Source organism: Camelina sativa, chromosome 20 (assembly GCF_030686135.1).
Source record: "Camelina sativa cultivar CO46 ecotype springtype chromosome 20, ASM3068613v1".
Taxonomy (NCBI): Eukaryota; Viridiplantae; Streptophyta; class Magnoliopsida; order Brassicales; family Brassicaceae; genus Camelina; species Camelina sativa.
The window spans coordinates 11,437,478-11,456,575 of NC_141899.1; the positions used below are offsets into that span (position 1 = coordinate 11,437,478).

At 32.6% G+C, this 19,098-nt stretch overlaps 4 protein-coding genes and 1 long non-coding RNA gene across 5 annotated transcripts; 3 read left to right on the top strand and 2 right to left on the bottom strand.

Annotated features, from left to right (window-relative positions):
- The first annotated feature begins 1,188 nt into the window (after positions 1 to 1,188).
- On the top strand, positions 1,189 to 4,045 carry LOC104772444 (uncharacterized). The gene is made up of 5 exons (XM_019241853.2): positions 1,189 to 1,535; positions 2,453 to 2,991; positions 3,089 to 3,433; positions 3,520 to 3,573; positions 3,744 to 4,045. The coding sequence occupies exons 1-5, from the start codon at positions 1,205 to 1,207 to the stop codon at positions 3,864 to 3,866; spliced, it is 1,392 nt and encodes a 463-aa protein (XP_019097398.2). The 5' UTR covers positions 1,189 to 1,204; the 3' UTR covers positions 3,867 to 4,045.
- Positions 4,046 to 6,975: 2,930 nt separating this feature from the next.
- LOC104770572 (uncharacterized) lies at positions 6,976 to 7,946 on the bottom strand. The gene has a single exon (XM_010495021.3). The coding sequence runs from the start codon at positions 7,721 to 7,723 to the stop codon at positions 7,103 to 7,105; it is 621 nt and encodes a 206-aa protein (XP_010493323.1). The 5' UTR covers positions 7,724 to 7,946; the 3' UTR covers positions 6,976 to 7,102.
- A 3,740-nt stretch (positions 7,947 to 11,686) lies between these two features.
- LOC147918722 (uncharacterized) lies at positions 11,687 to 13,260 on the top strand. Its single transcript, XR_015593146.1, has 3 exons — positions 11,687 to 11,814; positions 12,352 to 12,534; positions 13,072 to 13,260. It is a non-coding gene; the product is annotated as an uncharacterized LOC147918722 (long non-coding RNA).
- A 1,769-nt stretch (positions 13,261 to 15,029) lies between these two features.
- LOC104770574 (rho GTPase-activating protein 1) lies at positions 15,030 to 17,585 on the bottom strand. The gene is made up of 5 exons (XM_010495022.3): positions 16,934 to 17,585; positions 16,256 to 16,376; positions 16,059 to 16,178; positions 15,739 to 15,969; positions 15,030 to 15,647 (listed from the first exon to the last, which is right to left on the bottom strand). Exons 1-5 carry the CDS (start codon positions 17,371 to 17,373, stop codon positions 15,189 to 15,191), a joined length of 1,371 nt encoding a protein of 456 aa, XP_010493324.1. The 5' UTR covers positions 17,374 to 17,585; the 3' UTR covers positions 15,030 to 15,188.
- A 237-nt stretch (positions 17,586 to 17,822) lies between these two features.
- On the top strand, positions 17,823 to 18,494 carry LOC147918723 (uncharacterized). Its single transcript, XM_087503667.1, has 2 exons — positions 17,823 to 17,942; positions 18,036 to 18,494. Exons 1-2 carry the CDS (start codon positions 17,823 to 17,825, stop codon positions 18,492 to 18,494), a joined length of 579 nt encoding a protein of 192 aa, XP_087359793.1.
- The last annotated feature ends 604 nt before the right edge of the window (positions 18,495 to 19,098 follow it).

Below are 19,098 nucleotides of genomic sequence, written 5' to 3' on the forward strand. Positions count from 1 at the left end.
AAAATATATCTTAGAACGTTAATAACATCCTCAAAAATTTGAAATGTGTATATTAGCACGGGTCATTACTTAGTTCAGATTAATAATGTTTTTGTTTGTAAATTTTTTCCTTCAAATTTGAAAATTAATTCGTTAATATTATTTTGATCTAATATTTTCTTTGATAGAAGAAAAAACTAAAGTAAAAAAATAATATAAGTCAAACACATACTATCAAAAATAATATAAAAGGATTTAATATATTTCTTACTTTATATAAAACTGTCTACATGAGGAGTTTTCTATAATAAATTGAGTGAGCGTGGGGTTTTTTGCCAATAACGAATTTGCATTAAAAATGTATTCAAGTTGTATGAGACGTTGGTAACTACAAAAAATGATAGTAACATTTTAACAAAAATAAAAGGAAGAAAAGCAAAAATGCCTCTTTTTCTTTCCACTTTTTAAAAATGCCTTTGGGAAGGGTCCATTTTTAAGGGTACCATTTTTTCTGGTAAAAAAGACTTTTTTACCCTTAATGAAGGAAACCTAATTTTCTCTCCACTTCGCCGTGCTTCTCTCTTTCCTCAACCGACGATCTTCTCTCCTTCGTTCATCGGCGATTCTTCGCAGCGATTCTCGATCCTTCTTCACGGCGATTCTCGATCCTTCTTCATGGCGATTCTCGATCCTTCTTCGCGGCGATTCTGCGCTTTCGTCTCTCGTACACGTAATTCCCGACATTGATTCTGGTTCTATCGCAGGCAGGTTCATTCTTTCTTTGTTTCTTTCTGGGTTTATCAATTTGGACTATCGCTTTGTTAAATTTAGGGCTTTTAGATTTCTTTGATATCAATTTGGAATATGTAAACTCTTTTAAATTTGGATTTATATTCTTTTAAAACAGTTTTTAATAGCCCCTTCAGTTTCTTTGATATCGATCTAGATTCAGATCTGATGCATTCCAGATCGATAATTGTGTTTGATATGGATTTGAAATTAGTAAAGACTTGTAAATTTGGATTTTTGTTATCTCTTGGATTTTAGAAAGTCCCTGTTAAACTATTTGATATCAATTTTTAGATCGGTCGTAGTTGAATTATGTTGATAAAGTGTGTTGATAAGATGACTTCAGATCGATAACGTGTGATGTTGATTTTTAAAAACCCTTTTAAAACTCTTGTTAATCCGTTGAAAAGTCTAATTAAGTGTGTTTCTTTAACAGATGGCATCAAGTGATTTTGAACCCCTTGCACTACCAGAACCAACATATGGTATGGGTTTAGAACCAATTGTTGGAGCAAACATATGTCAACATTCGGACTTAAGCCTAGTTGCCAAAGTTAAACATGCATTAGGAAAAGCATCTTTCACGAAGCTTCAATCTTCCTTCCTTGGGCACATCATCGAACTTTCAGCCAGAGACATCAAATTTTCTGGGAAAATATTCCACTACTTGATGCTGAGAAGGCTGAAGACAAGAGGGAGAAACTTATGGTTTACAGTGGACATGCAACCTCTTCGGTTCTCCTTGAGAGAGTTCTTCCTTACAACAGGTAATTATAAAGTGTTTGCAATAGTTTTAAAACCCTTTTAAAAACCCTTTTTAACCCCTTTTAAAACCTTTTAAAACCCCTTTAAACTTTAAAATTGTTAAAAGCCCGTTAAAACCCTTTTAAAACTCTTTTAAAACTCTTTTAAACTCTTTTAAAACACTTTTAAAACTCTATTGTAAAAGGGTTCTTCCCGTTTTAAAAGTTTTAAAAGTTTGAAAACCTTTTTAAAACCTTTTAAACTATTGTAAAAGGGTTTTAAAAGGGTTTTAAAATCTTTTTAAAACCTTTTAAAACTATTGTAAAAGGGGTTTTCCCGTTTTAGAAGTTTTAAAACCCTTTTAAAACTCTTTTAAAAGGGATTTAAAAGGGTTTTAGAAACAATTTATATTGTAAAAGGGTTTATATTGTAAAGGGGTTTTCCCGTTTTAGAAGTTTTAAACCCTTTTAAAACTCTTTTAAAACTCTTTTAAACTCTTTTAAAACACTTTTAAAACTCTATTGTAAAAGGGTTCTTCCCGTTTTAAAAGTTTTAAAAGTTTTAAAACTTTTTTATAACCTTTTAAACTATTGTAAAAGGGTTTTAAAAGGGTTTTAAAACCTTTTTAAAACCTTTTAAACCTTTTAATACAAACAATTTATATTGTAAAAGGGTTTATATTGTAAAGGGGTTTTAAAAGTTTTAAAAGTTTTAAAAGTTTTAAAACCTTTTTAAAACCTTTTAAACTATTGTAAAAGGGTTTTAAAAGGGTTTTAAAACCTTTTTAAAACCTTTTAAAACTATTGTAAAAGGGGTTTTCCCGTTTTAGAAGTTTTAAAACCTTTTTAAAACTCTTTTAAAAGGGATTTAAAAGGGTTTTAGAAACAGTTTATAGTAGGCAAGTTTGAACAAACTAACATCATTGTTTTATTAAACATAGGGATTCAATGCGAACCTATTCATAGAGAACCAAGCAAAGATCCAATTAGTGAACCATATTCTTGGGCGGTGAGAGGAGATTACACTTTAACTCAACTTCAATATCGACTATTTAATGAACCGGAAGAGGGTGAAGAACCTTTGGATGACAAGGAAAAGGAATGCCTCGCTGCAGTGGTATTAACAGAAGGTATTTTGATGACACCATATTCATTAGAGAAGATACCTCTGTCTAGGCTTAAGCATGCATCGGATTTCGAGATGTATACAGCCCAACCATGGGGCAAGGAAGCGTATAACATTCTCGCCACATGCATTCAGAAATTCGATAAAGATTCTTGGTCAAAAGGTCAGTATAGTGTCAAGGGATTTCCCATGGCATTATATATATGGGCCTTGAGTACTGTTCCAATTTTTGGTGATACATTTGCGAGAAGATGTAATTTTTCCAGAACATTTTATCCACTGATTCTCAACTGGCAATCAAGTCGATATACAAAGTTTGATGATATTGTTGAAGCTATTAAGAAAGCAACTTGTGTAAGTTTTGAATTCTATTAAAAGTGTAGTTTTGATTATTCATTGGTTATCTATATTTGATGAGTTTTGTTTTGATGGATTTTGATTATTTTTGTAGGTTGAAGTCAAAACAATAATTGGAGATCCACAAGAATATAAGCATTTGGTTGATAAAGATGACAATGATTTTGAAGAAGTTATTGGCTTGGTTATGAAAGGCTATAGGTTGAAGAAAGAAGAATGGTCTTCTAGATTAGTTGATATTTACTATGCTTTGGGAGAGTTGGGTGACAAAATGGGGGAAAAATTGCCAGTCTTTGAGAAACAAGAGAAAATGGAGAAAAATTTGTCAGATTCAGAAAAACTTGACATAATCCTCTTTATGTTAGATGACTTCAACAAAAGACTAGAAGCCATTGAAGAAGCTGTCAAAACCATATCAGGGGAAGATAAGGATAAAGGAGTAAGATTACAAGATCGCACCTTTTCGCATATATTGGACACTAAACTCTTTAAACTGAGGTTCTTTTTTTTCTTTTCCCTTTGCAGTCTCACGAAGATGAAGATGGACAGAATAGAAATGAAGAGGTTATAAATGAAGAGGTCAGTATCTATTTTAAAAGTTTTTCTGTTTAAAAAGTGTTTTTAACGGATTTACAGCATAACACTGATTAAAGGGCAACCATAGTGACTTAAACCTTTTAAAACCCTTTTGAAACAGAATGTAAAACCTTAAAAATGATGTTGTTATATGTTCTTTTGTTTTGTGGCAGGCTGGCAAACAAAATGTTGATGGAGATATTGCTAGAGAAGATTTCGTAGAAAGCCAGTCTGCAGATAATAAAGTCTTTTTCTCCCATCATTGCAGATGCTTGGCGATGACTAACATTCCTTAAAGCAGAGTCACAGCTGTGCTGACTAATATACTTTCGAACAACAAAGCTATCTGATGCTTTAGCCTTAGTTGCACGTAGCCTCCAACTACATTTTTCATCAATACATTTAAGAACATACCTCTTGTTGTCTGACTTAAAAGTATGAAACTCAAAACTATGCTTGACTGCATACATCCGCATCTGACTTCTCATTTCTGTTTTGTCTTTGAATAACTTTCCACAAAACAGTGAATCAACATCGATTAGACCAGTTGAGTGTGAAGAACCAGATGGATACCCAACAGAGGTTGTCATGTTACGAGGAACACCCTCGACATATGGATTTGGTATTGGTTGATCCTGAAAGTACAAATCAATGGTTATTTAAAAGGTTTTACAAGTTATTTAAAAGGTTTTACAAGTTATTTAAAAGGTTTTACAAGTTATTTAAAAGGTTTTACAAGTTATTTCAAAGGATTTAATAAGGTTTACAACCGTTTTCAAAAGGTTTTTTAAAGTGATTAAATGTAAGTTACCTGAGTATGAGTAGAAGTAAAATCATCAGAATTGCCAGAATATTGACTTGAAGAAGCAACAGGAGAACAATAAAAACGAGGAACACCCTCGACATATGGATTTGGTATTGGTTGACCCTGAAAGTACAAATCAATGGTTTTTTAAAAGGTTTTACAAGTTATTTAAAAGGTTTTACAAGTTATTTCAAAGGATTTAATAAGGTTTACAACCGTTTTCAAAAGGTTTTTTAAAGTGTTTAAATGTAAGTTACCTGAGAATGAGTAGCAGTAAAATCAACAGAAGTGCCAGTATGTTGACTTGAAGAAGCAGCAGGAGGATCACTCTCGACATATGGATTTGGTATTGGTTGACCCTGAAAGTACAAATCAATGGTTTTTTAAAAGATTTTACAAGTGATTTCAGAGGATTTAATAAGGTTTACAACTGTTTTCAAAGGTTTTTAAAACGGGTTGAAAAGGCAGTAAATTACCTGAGTATGAGTATAAACATCAATAGCATTCCCAACTAACAAATTTGAGCTTGTTTGATCCTGAAAGGATTTGTAAAGTATTTAAAACGTTTTACAAGTGTTTTCAAAGATTTTTATAAGGTTTTGTAAGCAATAAATAATTTAAAATTCTAAAGTAGAAAGTTACCTGAGTAACAGCAGTAACACTCTCAATAAAAGGAGTAGAGCTAGGTTGACCCTGATAAAGAAACATTCCTCAAATTAGTTACTTTTCTAAAACAATATTAGAAAGAACAAGAGAATGAGTTTACTAAAACTACCTGCTCTACAATCTCACAAAAATCCTCAACAGTAAAACATAGATGAAGAACTCCTCTACTTTGTGCATATTTGAGTTTAAAAGCTTCAAGCTGCCTATCATTTCTAATAAAGATAGGAATACTACCTATAGTAGAAGACTTAGCAAGCAATGAATAACTAAGCTTTAAACATTGTGCCTGAATATCAATGTCAAAATCTTCTAATAGAATTTTTACCAACTCACTAAATCTAGTATTCTCATCAATGTTAATCAAAGAAGCTCCCCTTTCATTATCCATCTCAAATTCCCAATGAATGTTGTTGTTCAACTTCCACAAACCACATACTGAATACAATTCAATCATTTGTACACCCAAACAAATCCTGAGAAAACAAACCAATAAAACTACATTAAAAGAAGAGAGATCCGAACAACTATATCAAAGAATAACAGTAGATGTCCAAAGATCTAATAAAGGACATTATTATCACGAACAGATCTAAAAGAGCAAGTGTTAAGACCTAAAAAAATTCTGACATCTAATTTGAAATCGAAACAACAATCTAATAGCTAACACAAAATTGAAATTGAAATCAAAACAAAAATACAGAAACAAGCTTACACGATGGGAGAAAAAGACTTTATTATCACGAACAGATCTAAAAGAGCAAGTGATTAAGACCTAAAAAAATTCAATTTATAACGGCGGAGGAGAGATTTGCTTTATAAGACCTAAAAATTCAATTGCTCAATACGATGGGAGAAGAAGAGACGAAGACGAAGACGATGGGAAAAACAATGATAACGGCGGAGGAGAGATCCGACCGGAGAAGGAGAGAAGAAGAGACGAAGACGAAGACGAAGTAGGTCGACGGCGAAGGTATAATTATAAAACAAGGGCAAAAATGTCTTTAAAAAATAATGGAAGAGTATAATTAAAAATGATCATGAAAGAGGGTATTATTAAAAAAGGATATCAAAGAAAGAGTATTAGTAACAAATTCTCAAAATGAAAACAAAAATCAAACATTTTTTTAACATATAAAAAAAGACAATAAATAATCATTTTTTGGTATATGTTTTATCTTTTTCTTGTTATATGAGAAAATGTCAAACAGGATTAAAATAACAATTAGCTTATCGCTAGACCTGTATATGAGTTACAGTTTCTGTCTTTATATGTTTCATCTTTTGGCGACAAGTAATCATCATTTCTAGGAAATATGTTTATCTTACTCCAGACGACCTGAGGACACAAAAGAAGACTATCATCTATTGACTTGATTAATTTTAAACAGCACTTTACAAAAATAAACAAATTGGTAACATTCAAATAAATCATTCAGCATTTGGGCTTTTATTTACAACATCAACCTCATCTCTGGGCCTCTGTTACGATCATTTTTCATTTACAAAAAACAAAAACAAAAACTTCATTCTGGTACACACGTTTACATTTGGTTATCATGAATCGACAGCCAAAAAACCTTTTCACTACACGTTCTGCGTTGACTCTGAAAATAATATTTGTGTTACAAAAACTGATTATTTTACTTTTTTTAGTTTGTACAAATTCAAAAATTTTAGTTAATTATTCACAATATTATCAAAAAAAAAAATATTTAGTTTAATATGACGACATTATATTTTAAGAGGTTTGGCTTTAATATACTAACTTCTTTTTATGTGGCCAAGAACAAAATTTGAATGCATCTTATTTCCATATTTTGTTATTACTTCAAAAATTATTCTTCATGGATCACAAAAGTATATCTAACTTCTTCATGATGATAAAAAGTTCTTGCCATTGGTAGAACTAGATTGTAGAAGGGTTAGAGTAGTAGTAAATAAAAACTCGGCTAAATAATTGAGCAACGAAAGCATGATTTTAACTACAAAACCGCATAAAGAAGCTTTTACATTTTGATCTTGCGGAATAAAGGGATAAAATCCTGTGAGAAATCGCAAAAATTATTGCTCTTCTTCATGCTTATCTTTTTCATTTTCTTCCTCTAATTCGTCATGGTCGTCATCCTCAGGTTGAACCAACTTCAACTTGAGTCGACCATCTTCACGGCTGGCTCGTAGAAACTCTCTCCTCGGAATCCTAACTTCTTCCAACACAAGCCTCCCTTCTTTCCTATACGTCTTGAAGCTCATCCTCGTCATCGCCGGAGGATACTCTCTACGTTCCTTCCCTCGTGGTTCCCACTCTTCTTCATAGCTGCTTCCCTCATCTTTACCCTTCACTTGAATCATCTCGTCATCAACTTCTTCTTCTCCTTTACCGTTGACTTTTTCGTCTTCCAAGCCGTAATAGCTCTCTGACCCTAGACCTTCAGTACACAGCTGTAGACTGCTGTTCTCGGTCGAGTTTTTCTCGTAAGAAGAGTGGGATGTTTCCCTGAAATGAAGCTCACCGAATATCTCTGTAAACGGAGGCGGCGTTTCGTCGTGGTGGTCGGTGGTGAGGTGGAGCCCTTTGCTTGGGTTCCAAGGTGAAGTAGAGGAGAGAGTATCAAGAAGCGACTTTGTAGAGTTGTTTTGTCTTGGGTTCTCGAATATTCGGTGAAAGCTTCCATAGGCAGCCATTGTTATGGAGAAAGAAGAGACTGAGAATTTGCTCTCCTCTTTGTTTTTATTTTATTTTTGTTGGTATTGAGGTTGTGAGAAAGAGAGAGAGAAGAGAGGACACGAGATGAGCATGAAGGAGAAGATGGTATTGTCAAATATATATTCTTTAGTGAGGAAAATTACTGGAATAAATATGATAAAAGTTTTGTTATATTCAAATATTCAAATGGGTATTCAAATATTAATCTGTTGACATCTTTTTTAGTTTGAATTTGACGATGGTAATGAATGATGACAATATTGTTCTAGGTGATTCTGTGACTTTGATAAGCATAGTTTTATTAGTTTTAATTAGTTGCTGCCTACCAACAAAAGCAACTTCAAAGTGAAGGAATTAATATTACTCGTCCTAATTAGTCATCTAGACCGAGTACCTTTTGTATGTTATACTTATATTATATATGTTACGTACGTATTATTATATCATATGACGTACTCCATTTTATTTGCATGCATTACATTGTAAATTACTAGTAATGATTAATTAGAGAGATGAGAGATTTTGGTATTAGACTACAAAAAAACAAATGGCGGAATTAATAATGATAATGGAAATGATATAGCTAGCTAGCATGACAGACGACGTATACACTATATAATTTTATATGTTTGTCTTGGTAAATTGTTAAATAAATTGAAATCACATTTCCATGCCTTTGTTACACAGTAACTGTAAATATTACTTATTATACGTAAATAAATCAAGATTTCTTCTAGTGAAAGAATAATGAGGAGAATGGAATAAAGAGGAACGACCAAGTGGTGCCAATTTTGGTGGCTATGATTTATTTGGGCACGGCGAAATAATTTAGTATGGACAACTTATATATTCTTTATATTATGGAATCATACCACTGTTCATTTCTCTTTTCATATATTGTTGGATTTGATTTTTCCTTAAAACATCGCATCTTTTGTTTTAATATATACAAATAGCTGAAAGTATTATCTTAAAACTCAGGATCTCCTATGTTTCAATGCTTTTGTTATTAAGGTTTGTTTGATAGGAAAAAAAGAAGGAAAGATTAGGTGAAGTGTAAACTTAAGCTATACGTGGAATTTTTCAAGAGATAACAACATTTGATTTTTCTGGACAAAAGAAATATTGAATTTTCCAATGGTGGCAAACCACGACAGATTCGAGATATATAGTTGAGTCGATGTGATTGGTTGGGCCGTGGGAGCCTCGTGATCCTCAACCACATAATCTAATTTCACGATATTCTCTTATAACCAGGTGTTATGGCCGGAGACTAGCTAAACACATAGATCACAAATATACAACATAACCGTATAGAATGAATTGAATATCAATAAATGTATCGGTCACTTTACTATAAATTATTTCAAGATATTTAAATTGTACACGAGTTTAAATTCATACACTATCACGACAATAAATAAAACATTATAGAGGACTTGGTGTAGTTTGTGCTAATAGGTGGTGATGTCTGTTAATGTGGAATGGTCGGTGGGCTCATAAAACCCGTTTCAGCATGGGCTGGATATTCATCTTTCCACCACGGTAAATTAAAATATGTAAGCTGCAGGTATGCCACATAGTGGAAGTTTGATTGGGGAATTTCAAATATACTCTTTTTAATATTTACTATCAAATGTTGTTCATTTTCAGTTATATTTTTTTTTATAGAGTTTTATAAAAAAAATTGAAAGGATTTACAAAAATGATTATAAAATCTAGTTCTTAGTTATTATTTTACACAATTTTGAGAGATTTTATAAAAATGTTTTGGAGGTTCAATCACCATACTTATTGCCTTATTGCCATAGATCATCGATACACATTTCTAAAAATATTTGTGGTAGATGATTTGTTTTTGAAAAAGGTTTACTATATAAAGATACTAGAATTTGTACCCGCGCACGCGCGGGATTTTAATTTTAAATATTTCTTATCAATAGAAATTCTTAAGCTCAAATATAATCTTTCCAACTTTTGAGTATAAATTTATATAAATACTAAACTTACTTTACTCAGTGATATACAACATATATATTTTTGACAATTTGTTAGAAATACTCTTTTTGGCATATCCATTTTCAAAAATGTCCATTATTTTATACATTTTCATTTTTGCCCTTTTTTACACAATTACACCATGTTAAATTAATTTTTAGATTTTTTTTTTAGGTTTGGGTTTCCAATTTACATTTAGGGTATAGTTTTTAAGGGATAGGGTTTATAGTATTAGGGGTTTAGGATTTATAATTTTGTCATTTTATATATTGAAAAGGGGTATTTTTGAAAATAGACATCATGAAATGGTATTTTTGAAAAGTGACATAGAAAAAGAGGTATTTTTGAAAACCCCCCTATATTTTTGAAGATAATATTTCTTTGTTATATTTATTTGCGATTTTAGTTAAAATTTATATCAGTAAGAATCATTAAATATGAATATAATTTGAAGATTAAAAGATAAATATCTATAAGTGTCGTACTTATTTTACTAATCTATATATAACATATATTGTCTACTGTCGCAATAATATTGTTGACAATCTTGTGACCTTTTATCTTTAAAAGAATTCATTCCATATTCATATCTCATGAAAACATAATTTTAAAAGTTCTAACGTCAATGACGATCGTTGACCTAATTATAGAGACCATTTCAACATATCGATATCCTACATTAAATGCGAATATACAAAGTTTCAGAAACAATTTTAGTGTTATGTCGCTACAATGAGGTTGTCCAAATGCATCATCTGCCATAATAGAATTTCCGAGTAAGTCAAGAATGCTTAAATGATGAAATGTTTAAACCCCATAATGAATATCTATTCACTAATCCAAGTTACATATTTTCTAAAATCTCATATGTTATTTACAGATGTTAATTTTGTGATGCAACCCCAGCTTCCTCTTCTAAAAAAAACATAGTGTACTTTAAATATGTTGTTTTTGCCAATGTTTTGGGTTAAAAGCATTTGATAATATATATATATGTTATATTTGTTATATATGTTTTGTATCATGTTATAAAATTGTAGCTCCAGTTGATAATATACGTTATGAGATATGCTACACAAATCACATGCCACTTTTTGTAATGCCTTACATATCATTTTTTCTATATTTCCTGACCATTGATTTTGTTTTTTTAGATAGATTATCTTTTCAAAATTCTTTTTCATATGTTTCCCAAAAAAAAGTGTGCCTCTTACAATGTCTTTGTTTTAGATCAAAACTTTTAATTTAAGTTAAGTTAAGTAATTAATATTTTCTATCTTATAAGTAAAATTTAATAATAAATCTTTATGGTATATGTTTCTTAGAAACTAATGTTTCACTTCAATTTTATTTACATGTTTAGATTTTTTTTTTTGTCAACCATTGGGCCACAACTGGCCAGCCTATTAGCCAAATTCCTACATTCGTAGGAACCGGGACTCGATCCCGGGTGTGATGGTGCCTTCTGCAAATGGACTTACCTCCTGCACATGTTTAGATTTTTATAAATACAATTACATAACTTGTTTTTTTACTCCACCATGCATTAAATTCTTACTTACATTCTAAAACTCATTAACCCATTCTAAATTTTGGAATATAATCATTTTTGGTTATAAAATTTTAATAATAACATTATTACTAAAACAAATTTATAGTTTTATTTTTAATATTTTAAAATTTTCATTTATTTTACTTAATTCATTTTTAGATAATTATTAATTTTATTATTTACTAAAATATTATATTATTATTTAAACTATTTTAAATTTAATTAATTTTAGTTAATTCATTTTTTATTTATTTTTTTACTATTATTAATTATAAATAGTAAATATGCAATGAATGAATATTAAAAATAATATTTTTTATGCAAAAAAATGATTAGGTGGAAGCTGATGTGGAGAAAGGAGAAGTGAGCAAAGTTAACTTTATATATATAGATTACCTTATTATTTTCGCTGGGAACATTTTCGTCTCCTTTTTTTAGGTGCCTACAATTATTTACCGATGTTCCCAGCGAGTCCTCCGAAATCAGTTCCCTCTTCCACCAAGCCAAAAAAGCTTAAAGGTGGGATCTAGTTATTACACATGTCATCATGCCATGCCAAAAATAATTCATGCCATGCAAAAAACATATCATCATGTGTAGTTATTATACATTACACATGTTATTATACATGTCATCATGTCATGCCAAAAAAAATCCGGCACTGTTTGACTTTGAAGATTCCACTTTATTTAGTAGATGTAAAGCTGAAGTCTTTTTCTACACCAATAGTCAAGGCCCAAAAGTGGCTCAGAAAAGACATCAAGTACAAATAAAAGTTTTTAAGCTTCCCTCAAACCCTAATATGTACCATTCTTCTTTTTGGATAGATAAACCCGCCGCCGCCGTTAACTTTTTCAGTTTTTTCAATCCGTCAACCCAATATGATTAGTAAATAAATTTGGCATTTTTTTCTATGAATCACATCAATAAGTAATGATGTGAATTAATTTTAGTTAATTTGTTTTTTATTTATTTTTATTATTAATAATAAATAATAAATATGCAATGAATGAATATTTAAAATAATATTTTTTACGCAAAAAAAAAAATGATTAGGTGGAAGCTAATGTGGAGGAAGGAGAAGTGAGCAAAGTTAACTTTATATATGTAGATTACCCTATTATTTTCGCTGGGAACATTTTCGTCTTCTTTTTTTAGGTGCCTACAATTATTTACCGGTGTTCACAGCGAGTCCTCCGAAATCAGTTCCCTCTTCCACCAAACCAAAAAAGCTTAAAGGTGAGGTCTAGTTATTACATATGTCATCATGCCATGCCAAAAACAAATCGTGCCATGCCAAAAACATGTCATCCTGTTTAGTTATTACACATCACACATATTATACATGTCATCATGCCATGCCAAAAGCAAATCCGACACTGTTTGACTTTGAAGATTCCACTTTATTTAGTAGACGTAAAGCTGAAGCCTTTTTCTACACCAATAGTCAAGGCCCAAAAGTGGCCCAAAAAAGACACCAAGTACAAATAAAAGTTTTTAAGCCTCTCTCAAACCCTAATATGTACCATTTTTCCTTTTGAGCCTCTCTCAAACCCGCCGCCGCCGTTAACTTTTTCAGTTTTTTTAATCCGTCAACCATATATAATTAGTAAATAAATTTGGCATTTTTTTCTATGAATCACATTAATAAGTAATGATGTGATTTAATTAATTTAGTTAATTTTTTTATTTATTTTTTACTATTATTAATTATAAATAATAAATATGCAATAAATAAATATTAAAAATAATATTTTTTATGAAAAAAATGATTAGGTGGAAGCTGATGTGGAGGAAGGAGAAGTGAGCAAAGTTAACTTTATATATATAGATAGATTTTTCAATTTATCCTGATATATCGAGCATCGAGATATTTATTAATCCAATATTAATTTAATTTGTATTGATTTTGTTACTTATATATTTACACATATATTGGTTTAATATAAAAATGATAAGTTCTTTTCATGTATTTCTTTAGGGAAAAGGAAAAACAAAGGGACATGAATTTGTGATGTATGACGAACGTCTCCATAACAGTGGTCCGTGGAGCCCTGTCCGAATCTATCCACCAAACAGATATCACTCACGACTTCACCTTTTCCACTTGGTCAATGACCAACGACATCTTCTTCGTCCTTACCTCATTTATCTATATCTTTATCATATATACTCCCAAACACACGTAGACAATATAATTTTTTTTTTGCGAATAATTCTATACGAATTATATAATCAACGTCCACAAAAAATATGATTTAATCGTCAGCGACTGATGGGATACCCAATCCATAGAATGGAGCCTTGATGTCTCCTAGTACGTATTGGAGCATTTTGCTCCTCGTAAGATTTATAGCCATTAGGAATATCACTTGAAGACCAAAAGAATCTTACTCGTGAAAGTTTCGGAGAGTTGATTTAACGTTTGGTAAACTTTTTAAAAATATATATCCCAAGCTTTCTAAATATTTTTTAATAATTAACTTTCGTTGATCATCTATTATTCTTATTCTTCATATCTCTCGTCAGAAACAATTCAATAAAATTAGAATGTATATGATTTTTTATTTACAAAAGTAAACACATTAAAAGTTGTTTCTTATTGGTACGAATGGACAACACTGTAGTTTTTCAAAATAACAATATATATGTTATATGGTCAAGTCATTATCAGCATTATAGCCTAAATCTTTCATGCAAAAAAAAAGCTAATACAATAAACATAAATTAGTTGGAAATCGAACATCATTTGCCTTTATCAAAAAAAAAAATATATATGTTGGAAAAAATAATTAAAATACAAACTATAACCCACGTGAGAAATTCCAAGTGCCAACAAAAAAAGTATGATCATCAAGAATAAAAGATAATAAATCATGGTGTCAAGATATTATTCCAATATAGTGCATGATAATTTGTAAAGAGATTTTTTTAAAATATAATTGTCAGAAAATATGATCTCGTGGAGAAGTGTTTTTGATGCAATTAATCAACCAAAATACAGTATCTAGAACTTTTAACTTTAGAATGGATAGATTGATTTTTATGTTGTAATAATGTATGATCGACGATTGAAATGTTAACATTTTATTTCTTAAAACAGGGGATTTCGTTAATTTTTTAAAAAATACTACCAGTTCTCCCTTTTTCAAAATACCTTTTTAAATACTCTACCAAAGCCACATAATATAATATAATAGTATATTTTAGCAAAAAAAATTCACATAATAAATAATCAGTATACTACAAAATACTCAATTTTAATATTCTGATTTTGCTTTTTTGCCATTTTTTCTCCTTCAAAAGTAATGTTCAATAAAATCAAGATTTGGGAAAAGGCGTATCCAAAATTCCAAATACGTGTATAAAGTATGCAATTGACGTGCAACTTTTTTTTGACCCACTACAAAAAAAAAATTACATGACTATACAAATATGTTGAATTCAACTATCCTCTAATGATATTCCCCTCTACAATATGCTTTTGTCTATGCACTTTTTGATGGGGGTTTGTTTCAAATGGTCCCTTGGTCCATTGAAGAACCAATTTTTAAATCCATCTCTCCCATGATCTCAACTTTTATTTCAATATTTCAATTTCCATAGATGCAATTAATTTGTAGCTTTTACAAACAATACCAAAGGCGGATAGGGAGAAGATGCTTCACAATTTCGTTGCCGATGCATGAGAGAGACACCGGTTTACAAATTTGGTTAAGTATTGGTATGGACGGTTTATCACAAAGAAGGCAATTGAGAACATTGACCAAAAATGTAGAACAATGTCACCAACAGAAACCACATTAACACATACAAAACAAATCAAGCAACATTTGATTTTGAAGAACAAGCTCACAGTCTCCTCAAGGGATTCTCTCTCTGCTCGTTTTAATTCACCGCCAAGCTTCAGTACGTTCTACCCTCGAACCTACACGGCTCAAGTTGGTTAATACCTTTGTTCTACTCACAGGCCACTGAGCTGGAGGAGCCAGAGTCAGCACCTGTATATCCGAGTCGCTCAATCTCCTGGTCCTGTATTTTCCACAGTCTGATTCTCTCTGTTCAGATGCATTGCTCTCTGAGATTAACTCGTCTGATATCTCGCTGCTTGAGCTCTGATTTTCTGTGTTTTCAATGTAGTCTGATTGCGTCTCGTCACTTTGCTCAACGGTGTTAAAAGCCAAAGACTGTGAAGGGCTCTGGTTACCGCTCTCATCAGAAGGTTCTAAAGGGAATACATGAGCTTGCTCGACCACTGAGTCTTGTCTTTCCCTTAGAACTTTTTCGATTAGTGTCTTGAGGAAGTTCATCACTTGAACCGCATACATCAGTGCTGTCAACGGATCATCCATCTACAATAAGATTATTTTTCTCAATCTTTTTGTTTAAATATGACTCACACTGGTAAAACTTGATAATAAAACCTTGTTGCAGAAGACATACCTGTGTCATATTAGGTGCGAAAACCATGGCGATGTTGCGTGAATTCATCTTGTTAAGATGTTCATACTGAACAACATCAGCCATTAGATTGATGGCCCAGTCAAGCAGAGCAGCTTCTGTAGGTGGAAGAAGCCTAACAAGCTCGACATGTTCCTCATCTGTTTGGCATTGCATCACTTGTTCAGGCGACAACGAATCAAGAACGCTTGTAGGGAGTTCTCTAAACCATGCCTGATACAGAAAATTCAAAGGAAAACAAAAAAAAAAAAAATATTACAATTTTTGTGGATGAAATCTGTGCTTCTGCATAAATTACATACCTTGATAAGCCCTGCCAAACAGTGAACATCAATTCGTTCAGGTATAAATCCTCGGTTTAGTTGCTCCCTAACCGCCTCTTCCTCACTATTCTCAGCAGTGAGTCTAAAAATGCCCTCTGCCTGAGAAAACAGAAAGTAAATTACATGGAAAGCTTATGATAATTCCACTTTGGAGGAAACTCGATGAGGCAACATACCAGCAAGCCTCCTTGACCATATAAACAGTTTTGCATCAACAAAAGAATGGTTGGTACACAATTGCCTCTTGAATCATATGATAATTGCATCGATTCGGTTGATACCCCAAAGACTGTTGCACTAAAATGATTGAGATAGCAAACGAGGTAAGAGATGAGATAAGCAAGCAAGAGCCAAGAGCAGCATTACAATTGCATAGGCACAGTTTTTCCAGTTTTAAACATTGATCTTATAAATCAAGCATGTAAAATAGTTGGAAGAACAATGCAATCCTTGTCATAATCTAACTTCAGCTAAGCTATTCAAGATGCATTCACATGGGTCAATAGCCCAATCTTGAAACGGTTTACACAAGTAATGAGCTAATATATGTTGTAGCAGAAACATAAAGCTCTAAGCTTCTGATTAGGCTTCCACAAGTAGAGAGGTTAAACAGACAAGGAAGCCTAATCAGAAGCATTCTGTATCCAATCTACAACCGATGCTCACGAGTAAATGCAAGATAAAGATTGGATCTTAATCGCATTGAAGATCAAATTACGAGCCTAACCATGAATGTAGTACCTTCTAGTCTTCTACCACAATACAGAAACCTATGAATCTCTAGAAGAGAGCTAAGAAACCCTTAAATTCTTCTTGAAATCTCTAATTGCAGGAAACTCATTTGGACAATGTACCTGGCGCTGGGAGCCCTCCTGGGAACTTCAGGCTCAAACTCAACAGGCAAACCCAAGAAGCCATTGAAACGATCGAAGGTGACGTGAGCCACGTGGCGGACATTGGTAGGCCATCCGATCTCCATGCTACAGAGCTCCCTCCGATTACTCTTGCAAGAAATCAAAGATCTCCTGAAAATGGCGACAAGAAGAGCCAACAACGAAATCTGATCTTCCCCACCATTACCATCATCATCTTCTTCGCTGCTCCGTCTTGTCAAATCTTGTTGTTCGATTGAAAAGTCAACATCTTGCGCGAATCCAGGAACTGGGTTGTTGTTGTTGTTGTTCCTGCTCCGGAGAGCCGCATTGTAGGATAAGGAAGAAGGTGAATGAGAAGAAGAAGAAGAAGATGAAGGAGAAGCGGTTGGAGATGAAGGAAAGTGAAGGACTTCAGTCATGGCGCTTCACACAAAACAAAAAAGGAAACAACTTTGATATGGGTTCAAATATGGGGATGTTTGATTGAAGACGAGAGAAGCTACAGAGCTCCAAGATTGAGGATGATTGATTTGATTAGTTGGGTCTTTGATTTGGGTGGGTATTAACTGGAATGTAACTGGAAACTGTTTGATTCAAACCCTAATTTTTATTTGATAACTAAACCAATCACAAATCGGTAACTATATAGGTGACACAAGTAAATAAATTTTAACGAACAATATGGGTAAACATCAAAATAAGTAAAATAAATGTGATAAATAGTAATATAGTAGTAGTATTAAATATATGAACATATTAATTTCCTTTTTAAAAGAATGTAATCACTATTTCTTTATAGGCATTTACCTGGCAGATTCGGTGTCCACCAAAACTTAAATACTTTTTGTGACAAGTAATTACGGATTGTATGGCAACAACAGCTAATCTACGGCGCCGTGGACTAAGCTGTGATATGGAATGTGCGATTTGTGGAGGGGCGGAGGAGACAGTCAATCATGTCCTCTTCTTATGTCCTACGACTAAGCAGGTTTGGGGTTTGTCCCAATTCCCGACATCTTCGGGTTGCTTTCCTTCGAACTCTGTCTATGATAATATGGACTCAGTATTTTGGAGATTTCAGGACATTCCTTCGGTGGAAGTGTTTCTGTGGATTCTATGGTATATCTGGAAGGCCAATCCGGTAGCAATTTTACGGATAGCGGAAGAGGAATCAAAGCTTTGGTCTTTAGCCCAAGAAGATCTCTTAGGATCCTTCCCTCAGGGTGGCCCTAGACATCTATCTATGTCTATGGCTCAGACCTATGACACGGTTCATGGTCATGGATCTAGTTACCGATGCTTTGTAGATGGATCTTGGAAGGCGACTGACCAGCTTATGGGTAGAGGATGGTATTGCATTTCTCCTGAGGGAGAATCTCCCACTATGGGTGCATCTAACTCTCGCCGTAGCTTGTCACCCCTCCATGCAGAGGTGGAAGCCCTCATATGGGCAATGCATTGTATGATTGGTGCGGATAATGAGAAAGTTGTTTTTCTCACAGACTGTTCTGACTTGGTGAAGATGGTATTCGCCTTCTGAATGGCCTGCTTTCAAGACATATCTAGACGTTATTAAAGAAGACAAGGCTGAGTTCCTCTCATTCTCTGTCGTTCAGATCCCCATACACAAAATGGTAGAGCGGACAAACTGGCGCGTCGAGCTAGAGTGGAGTCGCATACAATTACCTTTGTGAACAATTTTCCTTCTAATTGGCTCGTTTGAGCTAATCTTGTATTCTGCTGGCAAAAAAAAAAAAAAAAAAAAAGGAAAGTAAATATTTGATGTCAAAAAAAAAAAAAAATGTTTGAAAAATGAGAATAGTTTACAAATACAATTAAAGATGGGAGATTCTCAAAAATAGCACTATTTTAGGTTTTTGTTCCAAAACTAGCACACACTATTAAAAATTCCAAGTTTAGCACAATTAAAATTTTGGAGAAAATTATTAAAAATAAAATAAATAAGATATTCATACGATCGTTTTACATGTTTTCGACTTGACGAAACTTATGTGGAACTCCGACGAAGATGACGATGACGATTTCAAAATTCATTCTTCCTCCCAGCTTTAGATTTGTAAACCTCTTCAACCTACAAACGCTAACAGAAACATCTCTCACCGCTCTGCAAACAGAAAGCCCAG

Bases quoted from the DNA above. Each gene is read 5' to 3' on its own strand.
- LOC147918723 (XM_087503667.1), top strand. From the start codon at position 17,823: ATGGCAACAACAGCTAATCTACGGCGCCGTGGACTAAGCTGTGATATG. The intron at 17,943-18,035 runs GTTTGGGGTTTG...TGGAGATTTCAG, and splicing joins TATGTCCTACGACTAAGCAG to GACATTCCTTCGGTGGAAGT.
- LOC104770572 (XM_010495021.3), bottom strand. From the start codon at position 7,723: ATGGCTGCCTATGGAAGCTTTCACCGAATATTCGAGAACCCAAGACAA.
- LOC104770574 (XM_010495022.3), bottom strand. From the start codon at position 17,373: ATGACTGAAGTCCTTCACTTTCCTTCATCTCCAACCGCTTCTCCTTCA. The intron at 16,179-16,255 runs GTATGTTGCCTC...CTGTTTTCTCAG, and splicing joins ATGGTCAAGGAGGCTTGCTG to GCAGAGGGCATTTTTAGACT. The intron at 15,970-16,058 runs GTATGTAATTTA...TTTCTGTATCAG, and splicing joins GTTTGGCAGGGCTTATCAAG to GCATGGTTTAGAGAACTCCC.
- LOC104772444 (XM_019241853.2), top strand. From the start codon at position 1,205: ATGGCATCAAGTGATTTTGAACCCCTTGCACTACCAGAACCAACATAT. The intron at 3,434-3,519 runs GTAAGATTACAA...TTCCCTTTGCAG, and splicing joins GGGAAGATAAGGATAAAGGA to TCTCACGAAGATGAAGATGG. The intron at 3,574-3,743 runs GTCAGTATCTAT...GTTTTGTGGCAG, and splicing joins AAGAGGTTATAAATGAAGAG to GCTGGCAAACAAAATGTTGA.